At 44.7% G+C, this 12,069-nt stretch overlaps 1 protein-coding gene across 1 annotated transcript; it reads left to right on the top strand.

The window, feature by feature from the left end:
• Positions 1–2,424: 2,424 nt before the first annotated feature.
• LOC311603578 (small ribosomal subunit protein uS2-like) lies at positions 2,425–3,415 on the top strand. The gene has a single exon (XM_084792543.1). It carries the CDS (start codon positions 2,505–2,507, stop codon positions 3,390–3,392), a length of 888 nt encoding a protein of 295 aa, XP_084648669.1. The 5' UTR covers positions 2,425–2,504; the 3' UTR covers positions 3,393–3,415.
• Positions 3,416–12,069: the final 8,654 nt, after the last annotated feature.

Below are 12,069 nucleotides of genomic sequence, written 5' to 3'. Positions count from 1 at the left end.
CTTTGAGCAAGGAGCTGAGCTGAGCTGAGCTGAGCTGAGCGCTTCAAAATAATGACTTCTCTCTAAGTTAAATATAAACATATATGCATGTATACATGTGGGTATGTGGGTGGGTGTGTGCGCGCGCGTGCGCCACAATGGCTGTCAGAGAACATGCTGTGGATGTGGTAGTTGATTTTCTACTTGCACCCTCTGGGTCCCAGGGATCAAACTCAGTTCCTCAGGCGTGGTGGCCAGCACCTTACCCACTGAGCTATCCTGACAGTTGCATGTCGGAGTTTTAAGGCATGTATCATAGGAACACAGGGAGATAGACGCCAGTAAATCTGAAGTGGCTTTAAGGCTCTGAGCTGCGTCTTTGGAGGTGGGAGGTGATGGGAAGCTCCCGTAGTGCTTAAGAGAAAGCGGATGATCTCTAAACACGTTCACTTCCGGTGCAAACCGCTCAACCTTCAACCTTTTCTGAACTGTTTTCCTTCCTGGCTCTGGTTTAAATCTTCAAACAAAACGAATCCACATTTTTTTTTTTAAATCGCAACTTAAGAATTTCTTAAGACTTCACTCCAAATTTAGCATGGGTAAATAAATATGCCTCCTTTACATCATGTCTCCACAATTTGTATTTCGTTAGGAAGAACCGTGTCTCACTTTAGTTTGGCCCTTTATTAATTTTTCATATCGCTGAACAGATAATTTTCACATAATAAACCTTAATTGCCGCTGCTCCTAGGTTCCCCAAACGTTTAGAAAGTGGTCTTTTTCAAGGGCTATTTAAGCTGAGGAAGGAAAATTTGACCCACGGTTTATCACTTAGCTCATTAGCATACTAATATGGCTACAATTTACATTTGACTAGGGGGTTGTCTTGCAGCCGGTAATCCTGTTGGCAGAGCAGCACAGTTTTTGGTTGATTTAAAACAAAAAACAAAAAACACCACTTTGTGTACACAAGGGAAACAAGGTGGTATTAATACAAGAAGATTGGAAATGAATTAATTGCTCGGACGCGAGCGGGTTAGCCTCTCTGGTGGTGGCATTTGCATGGTCCTCGCACACGCTAAGGATCAATCCACATTTAAACAGAATCTCGCACTTCGCAGTGAATGATTAGTTTCTCAAGGCACCTAAGGCCTGCAGGGAGCTAAGCTAGCCCTGCTTTGATCATTTAGCACTCGGCTGAAGTGTTCCCAGAACTTCTTCAGTTGAAGGATTCAGACCGAGCAGGCTCTCTTTCTAAGCAGTTCTGCCACCTTGATGTGGAGCGACTTAGAGTGACATCAACACCGATCTTACTGCTGTCATCTTCCTGGTGTCAAGAATATTTTTAGGGGGAAAAAAAGTAAAGGCGGGCATGGTGGTACATTAGGCAGGCAAGAGAATCAGGGGTTCGAAGTGAGCCTCAGCTACAAAATAAGTTCAAGGACAGCCTGGTCCTCTTGAGGCTGTCTCAAAACAAATACCTGGCTGACTGTTTTGTGTAAGCCGCACGGTTCTGTACATCCTGCCTTCAACCAATGGGGGCAAGCCTACGTCCTGATGTACTTGCCTTCATCCAATGGGGGCAAGCCTACGTCCTGATGTACTTGCCTTCATCCAATGGGGGCAAGCTTATGTCCTGATGATGCACTTCCTGCCTGCACACGATGAAGCACATCCTGAGCAGCTGGAGCAGCCAACCTTGTTTACAAAAGTGAAAACACTCTGCTCATCATCTTAAACGAACAGCCCTTAGCATTCCAGGAAGTTATCTGTCCTGGGACAAGTGGGGCTTACAGGTTAGCGGCATTTGTATTTTATAGATCTCTTAAGCACCGTAACTAAAACTTAAAGCATAACTTTAGCCCTCACATGTGAATCTGCACTGTAACTGCCAAATGGGTGAGGAGAGCTGCTCCTGGGAAGATGCTATGAGGACGTGACTTGGCTGCTCTTTGGGAGGGAAAGGAAATGTCTCACTTCATCAGCAATGAACTCGGCATGCACGTGGTGCTGGGTTCTGGGAGGCGCCTACGGGGCGACGGCTCTGATGACATGGTTTAGAATTAGAACACGACCTTCTGAAACACTGGAGACCCCAGGGATGTGAAGGGCGGTCAGGAGAGCCAAGGAAGGCGATGAGCACAACGGGGTGGCGGTGAAGACTGTCTGAAGGACTAAATGTATGGAAGTGGGCCATGGAAAGATAACAGGGACGTCTGGACTTGGGGACGCTGAGCCCTGACACCCATATCCCGTACATAACGAGTGTTGCTGCAGGCATGGCTATGTCTTCCTCCTCCTTTGCGGTACAGCTGATCGAGCACAGGTCAACCAGCCCCTTTGTGCCTAAGCTGCATCCCTAGATCTGTCCGACTGTCTGTCTGTCTGTCTGTCCATCTATCTAAAAATCTGTTACACTAACATTACCGATAAGAGTATAAACTAGCCTTTCCGCGCTGCCCAGGGACGGGTCTATACGGCGTTGTTCTTGATTCCCATCGTAACTTAAAAGGGAAGCTTACACAATGTCCGGAGCCCTTGATGTCCTGCAGATGAAGGAGGAGGATGTCTTCAAATTCCTTGCCTCAGGAACCCACTTAGGTGACACCAACCTTGACTTTCAGATGGAGCAGTGCATCTACAAAAGGACCAGTGATGGTGTCTACACCGTAGATCTGAAGAGGACCTGGAAGAAGCTGTTGCTTGCAGCTCTTGTTATTGTTGCCACTGAGAACCCTGCTGACGTCAGCGTCATCTCCTCCAGGAACACTGGCCAGCGAGCTGTGCTGAAGTTCGCTGCTGCCGCTGGAGCCACTCCTATTGCTGGTCGCTTCACACCTGGGACCTTCACCAACCAGATCCAAGCAGCCTTCAGGGAGCCATGGCTTCTAGTGGTGACTGACTCCAGAGCTGATCACAAGCCCCTCACAGAGGCTTCTTATGTCAACCTGCTCACCATCGCTCTGTGCAACACGGATTCTCCTCTGCGCTATGTGGACATTGCCATCCCATGCACCAACAAGGGAGCTCACTCAGTGGGTCTGATGTGGTGGATGCTGGCCCGGGAAGTACTCCGCGTGGGTGGCACTATCTCCCGTGAGCACCCATGGGAGGTTATGCCTGATCTTTACATCTACAGAGACCCAGAGGAGATTGAGAAGGAGGAGCAGGCTGCTGCTGAGAAGGCTGTGACCAAGGAGGAATTCCAGGGCGAATGGACTGCGCCAGCTCTTGAGTTCACCGCTGCGCAGCCAGAGGTGGCAGACTGGTCTGAGGGTGTGCAGGTGCCCTCTGTACCCATCCAGCAGTTTCCTACCGAGGCCTGGAGCTCCCAGCCAACCACTGAGGACTGGTCAGCAGCTCCCACAGCACAGGCCACCGAGTGGGTTGGAGCCACCACTGAGTGGCCCTGAGCTGCTCTGCAGACACCTGAGCAAAGGGGAAATGGAAGGAAAATAAAGTCTCTAAAAGTTAAAAACAAAAACAAACAAAAAAAGAGTGTAAACTCATACACTGAAAGGCCATTTTGTAATATTCAAGTAATTCACAATTTTTCCTGGTCAGTTTTATTCTCAACTGTGTACTCTGAAGAAATTTACCTTTATGTGTGCAAAGGGAAAGTTTTTGTTTTACTTATTTGTTGGCTTTTTGAAGTAATACCTCATCCTGCATCTAGCTTGGAACTCAATATGCCACCCAGGATCCTGGGCATCAGACATGCTGGGATCCCCCTGTCTCAGCTCGCCAAGGGTAGGGATTACAGGTATGAGGTACTGTGCTTGGCAGTCGCCATGTCTCTAACAACTACCTGTAATACATGGCAGAATTAATACATTAATTAAGAAAAGAATTAATAATAAATTATGACCCCTTTAGAATATCTACAACAGTGAAATTTAATGAAGTAGAGCTACGAACTCAAAGTAAATAATTCCAAAAATGACAAGGAGCGGAAGCAAATAGCAAACCAGTCTCTTGAGAACCCCTTACTCTCAGATATGTATTCTCATTTTCATAACCTATTTAACCTCTGTGCTTAGACTATACTTTTTTAAAAAGTCATTTTAATACCTCTCCGATCACCAAAAAGGGCAAATTACAATTAGGAAATATGGCGACTCATTCCTATACTTAACAGGCTGAATAGGAAGATTTCAGGGAGTTCCTGGCCAGCCTGGGCCCCAGAGTGAGACCCTATCTTTAAAAAAAAGCAGGAGACTATATAGTTATTTTAAGTCTAAAAGCTGAACAAAACAGGACTGGGAGTAAAGCTCAGTAACAGGGCACGTAGCCTGGATACATGAGGCCCCAGATTCAACTGCCAGACCTGCAGAATGTGCATGTGCATGCATGGACACACACACACACACACACACACACACACACACACACACATACACACACACACACACACACACACGCATGCGCACAAACACACACATAGAGCACAAGAAATAAAGAAGAAAGAATGACGAAAGGGGTTCCATCAACTTGTGTAGTGTTGTAAACTGGGTAATGGGCCTAGGGAATTTTTTTTTATTAATCTCTAATATTTTATGTGGCTGAAACATTTCAACTTAAAAGCATAGAAGTAAAAATTAAAAAGATGCACAGTGAAATATTTAATAGTATTTGTTAGGCTTACATGTGCATTCAGATTCCTTGATGTTTTCCAGAAGCAAATGTATTGCTTTAATTTAAAAATGTGTCAATTAATAAAACCATTTAAGCGCTGCAGAGACATGTTATAGAGAAAGGGCTTACAGCTGTAACCACCATGCACCAAAACACCCGTAAATGCTTAGATAACGGGTAAATGGATGCACAGCTCAGTGAGACCGCAGCCACACAGCCAGCAGAGGGGTAAGGAAGCAAGCGGGGGATGCTGGGAGCAAGCTTGTGTCTGAGACAGATGGTCCTGTCCAGCAGGACACACACAGCGCACAGCGGCCACGGTCCTGTTTCTAAGGAAAACTAATTCAGGAATACGTAGATCCGTTCTGGCAGGCAGGCTTGGGCAAGCAAGGATGCTGCCCATCACTTTCTGCATCCCACCTGACCTACTTTTTGGCTTCGCATCCTTCTCTTTCCTTCCTGCTTTCATTTCTTCTCTTCTCTTTTGTTATGTAGCCCAAGCTGCCCTTGAGCTCACAGCAAATCTCCAGCCTCAGACTCCCCAGTACCAGGGCTACAGGCAAGGGCTGCTATAGGCGTCTTTACTTGCCTGTTGTCTATAAGATTCCACAATCGTGACACGTAAACCTGCCTGTCACCTTTCTGTAAGACGTGAGGAAACCCACAGGGCCATCAGTGTGTATAGAATGCCCACATTCTAAGCAGCTAATCTAAGGAATTTGGGTTGTCTAGACATGGAACGGACAAAAGCTGTTGAATTCAGTGAGTGTCAACTCCTAAGGCAGCTCAAAGTAGTCATCGTTTGAAAAAGCCAAAGTGGGGAAACAGATTATATGAATTTGGCCATTCATTCATTTTATTTAAGGGAGGCCGGGCCTGTCATTTTACAGGCGCTCCTACACTTCCACGCGGAGTTATTTGTCACTTGGTTTGATTCTGCCTTGTTAAATTGACTAACAAGGTAATTTGCTGGGCTGAGGTGGTTTGAAGAGGATGCAAGAATCTGCACAGAAAATGGCAGTCATTTTCTAAGCACAGCCGAGTCAATTGTATCCGTCGTCGCACACCAACAGAAAGACTCTGGCTTTTAGCAGACAGCCCCGCCCTCGCCTGCCCCGCCCCCCCCTCCCCCCCATGTGATCATCCTGGCTGAATAGCTGCAGAGACTTTGTTTTGAGGAGAGTGCAGAAATCCTGCAGGTTTAATTGCCAATAAATCAGCACGGCCTCCAATCCCTGGCAGGCCTTTTCTATAATCATCTTTTCAACCAGAAAAAGAAGAGCTGGATTTTACCAAGTGCACGGACTGCCCTGGTCCCTTTCTCCATTACAGGCTCCGCAAGACAATGAAGCACTCTATTAATGAATGATATGTCCTGTTTGCTTTGGTTATTTTCAACTTGCCTTATAGTTAGTTCTTTTTGCTGTTATAGAGACTTCCCTTGCATCTTTAAAAAAAAAATCATTCATTAGTTCAATATTTTGCCAGAGAGATTATTCCCTAGTTAATTTGCACAAATTTGCATTAAAATATTCTGTCTCTCTCTCAAAACACTAGTCACCAACTGGTTGAATTGGATGTTGCTTGGAGCTGATTTTCAAATTTGCTCTTAAAAGTACTTGTTTTAAAATTAATATCTAATTTTGACTACAACGGATAAAGAAATTTGATCATTTGTTCATCCTCAAGTAAGACATAAGCCTGGGGTTATTCTTGAGCTTTTTCTGTATCTATTTTAATTTAAATGAGCAATATTCTGGGGTAGATAACTATATTTAAATATTTAATTATATTATCGCTTTAAGAAAACGTTGGATTTTAAAATTCCTAAACAGTAGGATGTTGTTGTGCTTAATTTCTGAGAACTCCTGTTGACTATTATGAGTTTAGGCAGAGGTCTGGCTACCAGGCTCTATCTGGCTCGCCACACGCTGTATCAGGAGCCTGTTGTCTGTGGGACGGTGTGAGGACCATGCATTGTGGGGTGTGATATGTATTTCTTTTTCAGTATCATAGCTATCACCCACAAGCTTGAGCATGGTAGGCAAATTCCTATCTAGTGCGTTTGGAACACACATCTAAAGTTTATCACTAGGGCTGGGAAGATGCTGGGGTCTCTGGCAACAGTGATGTAATTTTTTAATCTCTTCAAATCTCCACATACCAACTGATACAGCCACTGAGTAGCAAAACCAAAAGCCATTTACAACAAAATTAGGTGATTAGGTTAGATTCCCCGACCCCCACCCAGACCCCCACCCCCACCCCGCAAAGCCTGCCACACAAGCAGCTGAGGACCACTGACAGCTACAGTAGCTGACAGCTCCCTTGCTCCCTCGCTCTTGTGAGGAGCAAAGGTGAGCAAAGGCCCTCCAATGGACTTGAGAACACAGCAGAAAAGGCAGCTGGGAGTGAAGGGAGAAACAGGGACTTTTGTTCCCACTCCAGCAGCAGGCAAGGCCTGTGGTGAGGACAGAGGGAGCTAGGGTGGGTTAGTCTCTACACAGTCACACATTGGCCAGCCAAGGCTCCCCTCCAGAGTTAAATGTGTATGTCTGTGAGCCTGCAACACACACACACACACACACACACACACACACACACACACACACACATACATATAAATATACCAAGAAAAGCTAAGCAATAATTCTTTGACAGTGTAGTTTAACCTTTGCCCTTCAGAACCAGGGCATTTTTGATGTTCTTTTTTCCTTTCTTTCTGATTTTTCAAGACAGAGTTTCTCTATGTTATCTTGACTGTCCTGGACTTGCTTTGTAGACCAGTCTGGCCTCGAACTCACAGCGATCTGCCTGCCTCTGCCTCCCGAGTGCTGGGATTAAAGGCGTGCACCACCACACCCGGCTTTGTTGTTCTTATTTGTTTGTATGTTTGTTTTCAGTGGTGGGGACTGAGGCCAGAGCTTTACCCATGTGTGTTGGTGTGGGTCTGTGTATGTGGGCATGTGCACATGCATGTGCGAGCATGTAAGTGTGTGTAGGGGGGTGTGGGAGTGTGCTTTTGGACATGTGCTTGAATGTGTGTGTGCACTAATGTGCCAACATAGGCAGGTGGAAGTCAGGGAACAACTTTCAAAGACTGGTCTCTTCTTTGCGTCTCAGTGCTGGAGGACCCTTCTGTTTAAGGTCACAGTCCACCATGCCTTCCTTTCTCAGCAAGGACATCTTCGTCTCTGCCTGATGTTATTTGGAGAGTGTCTCTAGGCACAGATGCCTAACGGTATCTGGAGTATAACCTTCGACACAGTTCCCTGCAAACACTCTCCCACTCTCATGGGACAAGTGGGTGCTGTGTCTCCACCTATATGATAAGACCATGCTGCCAGATGCAAGTAAAGCGCACTGTGGCCGCCTATCAGGTGACACCCCTGTCTCATAGATTTCTCATTTCCCTTGAATAAAGTTAAGCTGTGTCAGTGAAGCTGTGTCTGAAAGTCATCACGTCTGAACCACCTCTCCCCCCCTCCATTTTATCCTCAGGGAGGATGATCCCAAGGGGAAGAGAGGGTCACATCTCAAGAGGTAGGACCTCTTAAAGACTCTGCCAGGTTTAGCATAGCGCAAGCTAGCTAGCCCAGGAGCTCCCATCTGATTCTCCTGTTTCTGTCTCCTACCTCTCTGTAGGAGTGCTGGGATTATAGGAATAGAACATTGCATTCAGCTTTCTATGTGGGCTCCAAGGCATAAACTCAGGCTGGTACAGCAAACACACTTCACTGAGCCATCTCCTTGCCTTGTCTTTGGTTACTTCTCAGTCAAGGTCTTACTGTGAGGCCCAGGCTATTCTTGAACTCATAAACCTCTTGCCTTAGCCTTCTGGCTAAAAACCAACATGTGTTCTATAGTGTTGACTATGAATTGGAAGTACAACTTTAATTAAAATTTATTATTTTATGTTTTACGATGGATGCTTCTAAGCATCTTATTTTGTGCCCTTTCTTTTCCCTCCATCTTTGTGATGTGCAAGATCTAACCCAGTGCTTGGTATGAACCAACCTAAAGAGGCCTCTGTGGTCCTCAAACTCAGAAGGCTGATGCAAGAGGCCAGCCTGGGCTACATAGTGAGCATGAGGCCAGCCTGGACTCCTGAATGGCCAAAGATAACACAATTGCAATTTAAGCTTCAAAGTTAGTGATTGATTTGATTAAACTTTTCAATTAAATTCAAATATATATGTTCGAAGTTATACATAGGATTTCTATGCCTACATGTATTTATTTATTATTGTTGGTTTCTTTTAATTTGGTCTTCTTTGGGTGATGCTCGGCAACTAATTCATTGACTTGAAAACTAATAAATGGAAAAAGTCTGTGGCTGTCCCTCCTTCTTACTAAATGGCAAACGAGGGCATCTTTACATAAAAGGATTCCAGCAAAAAAAAAAAGAAAAGAAAAGAAATACAATTAGAGCTCCATCGACTCTCAGTGATGTAATGGATGCCACTGAGCCTCAGCAGCCTGTGCAAAAAGACAGTCAAATGTGTATGTCACACAGGTGGGAGTGAAGGCAAATGCCTCACTTTGACTTCTCCAGGGACCAACGTTCAGTCAGATCACACCTCTGACTGTAACTACAGCTTCAGGGTATCAAATTCCCTCTGCTGGCCTCTATAGGTACTGCACACATATGCACGTATAAATACACATACATATACATAAATACAAATGAAATAAATCTTAAGTTGTTTTTTGTCTTTCTTCTATGCGTAAGGAAGACAGCATGCTACTTTTATAGGTAGATCTTGCCGATGCTTAACCTCTAAGAGTCTACTTGGAAGGCAGTAAGCAAGTGGCAATTACTTAACTTCTATTAATTCTTTTCTCCATTTGGGGGCAGTTCCTCACTAGGTGGCCTAGTCTGGCCTTGGACTCTTGATTGCTCTGCCCAGCCTCTGGGTTTTGGAATTGCAGGCATGCACCTGTGAGGAAGCTGGGCTCTTTAAGAGGCTTTAGATGCAGCTCAGCATCACCTCACTGTTCACCTTCCAAGCACTAGATATCACCCCCCAACTACTTCCTGCCCGGAGACTTGATCTCTCTATCAGTTTCCATGAGGCAACAATCACAGCTATGCTTTCCAATAGTAGAACCTTCACTATTTATTGACTTAGTTGATTAATCTTTCAGTTTATTTATTCAAACAATAAATATTTATAAAGGAGCAACGTATTCCTGTGGGGCTATAGATATGAGCCAGTCTGTGCTTACAAAACTTCTACTTCAGAAGTTGGGATGAGAAAAAAACCCTGGGTGTCTTTATTTATTTTCCAATTATGAGCCCTAAGATGATAAACTCTCTCTCTCTCTCTCTCTCTCTCTCTCTCTCTCTCTCTCTCTCTCTCTCTGTCCCCTCTCTCTCTCCCTCTCTCCTCCTCCTCCCATTATTAATTTCCTGTTGCTTTGCATCTAGGATTGGATTCTCATGATATTTCCCCTATTTATGTTGGCGTGTCTACTGGTGCCATTGTGAAGCTCTTGATTAGGTGACCATATTGCTAAGATTTCATGGGTGTAGCTGGTGTATATAGAAGGCACAGCATCACATATATAGAAGGCACAGTGTCACATATATAGAAAGCACAGTGTCACATATATAGAAGGCACAGCATCACGTATATAAAAGAGACAGTATCATGTTTGTAGCAGGCACAGGGTCACATATATAGAAGGCATTGTGTCCTGGTTCTCTGGCTTTTTCAAATCATGTTGGCTTCTCTTCTGTGATGTCCCCTGAGCCTTAGATATAGGGATCCCCTTATATCTCATATTTTCATGGTTTTATTTTGTTTGTTTTGTTGTTGCAGAGTCTAACTCACTCTCTCTCTCTCTCTCTCTCTCTCTCTCTCTCTCTCTCTCTCTCTCTCTCATTCTCTCTCATTTAGAGACCAGCTTGCCCCTGCTTCCTAGTGCTGGGATTAAAGGCATGAGCCACCACTACTAGGCTCTAACTTTCTAACAGTAGCCAGAAGGAAACTACTTTTTGCAAAAGCCTGTTCTGCCAAGTGAAAGCAAAGAAAGGAAAAAGAGAGAAGAGTTCAAGCCAGGCCCACATGTGTAAATCTTTCTAGGTGTTCTTTCCTTGAGAGAAGCACCTTCTTCAATTCTTCAAAGTGGTGAGGTGGGGGCAGATGAAGTTTCAGCTCGCCCCAGTGTCTCCCTGTTGCCTTCCTTCAAATGTGTAAGATTTCCTTTCTTTTTCTTTTCTAAAGGCAGGATTTCTTGTATCTCAGGCTGACCTCGAGCTCACTATATGGCCAAGGACAATCTTGACCCTCTGATCCTCCTGCCTCTACCACCCACGTGCTGGAATTGCAGACATGTGCACCACAGCTGGCAAAATATTCTATTTTATATAATACAGACATATATTTGCATATAAGTGCATACGTATGTGCATATGTATCCTGTGTGTTTGTGAGTGGGTTCAGAGCTCCTTCTCTTCCTACATTCACAGTGGCTCCAGGTTTATTTAAGGTAACTGAGTGCCCTTTGTCCTCTGGGAAGATTTCTCAAAGGCAGGCAGAGCCAAAGCTCTAAATTCTTTGTAATTCTCCTTTTTGTTGTCAGCACATTCTTAGCATCTGCTCTTTGGTGTAGGCAGTTACAGTGTGTGGACACTTGGGGATCTGGCTCCTCAGCCTTAGCTACCCCTTTCATGAAGATACAGAGGAGCAAGTTTATGCGATTGTGACAATAGTAACACTAACTCTCAAACTACATGTTTCAGCAAAACAACCTTTAGCAGAAATGGTGTGCTGAAACAGTGAGTGTGAGCTAGGCACGTGGCACACGCCTGCACTCCCAGTGCCATGGTGCTGAAAGAGAGCAGTCCCAGAAGTGTAAGGCTCATCTGGACAACATTGTAAGACCCATTACAGAGCAAGAAAACAAGTAAAAAAAAGCCTGAAAGATAGGTCAGTGGGTATTGCACAAACTCAACGACTCAAGTGCAACTCAGAAGTCATGTCAAAAGTCAAGAGTGGTGATCTCAGTGCTGGGGAGATGGACACAGATGGGTCCCTAGGGCTTTCTGGCCTCACAGCCAAGCTTAATCAGCAAATTCCAGGCCAAGTGAGAGTTTCTTTGCTCCTCTTCTTTTTTCTTTCTTTCTTTTCTTTTTCTTTCTTTCTTTTTTTTGTTTTTTGTTTTTGTTTTGTGTTTTTTGAGACAGGGTTTTTCTCTGTAGCCCTGGATGTCCTGGACTTGCTTTGTAGACCAGTCTGTCCTTGAATTCACAGAGATCCATGTGCCTCTGCCTCCCTGAGTGCTAGGATTAAAAGCATGTGCCACTGCCATGCCTGTCTGAGAGAACCTAGTTTCAATATAAAGTAGATGACAAAGAGAAACTCTATTTCAAAAACAAAAAAGAAAGAAAGAAAGAAAGAAAGAAAGAAAGAAAAGAAAAGAAAAAGAAAGAGAGAAACAACCCCTGAG

The sequence above is a fragment of the Acomys minous genome (genome assembly GCF_964271855.1).
Source record: "Acomys minous genome assembly, chromosome: 8".
Lineage (NCBI taxonomy): Eukaryota > Metazoa > Chordata > Mammalia > Rodentia > Muridae > Acomys > Acomys minous.
The sequence above is the reverse complement of the archived record's forward strand: the minus strand, read 5'-3'. Positions and strand labels throughout refer to the sequence as shown.

Coding starts and splice junctions, on each gene's coding strand:
- LOC311603578 (XM_084792543.1), top strand. CDS start 2,505: ATGTCCGGAGCCCTTGATGTCCTGCAGATGAAGGAGGAGGATGTCTTC.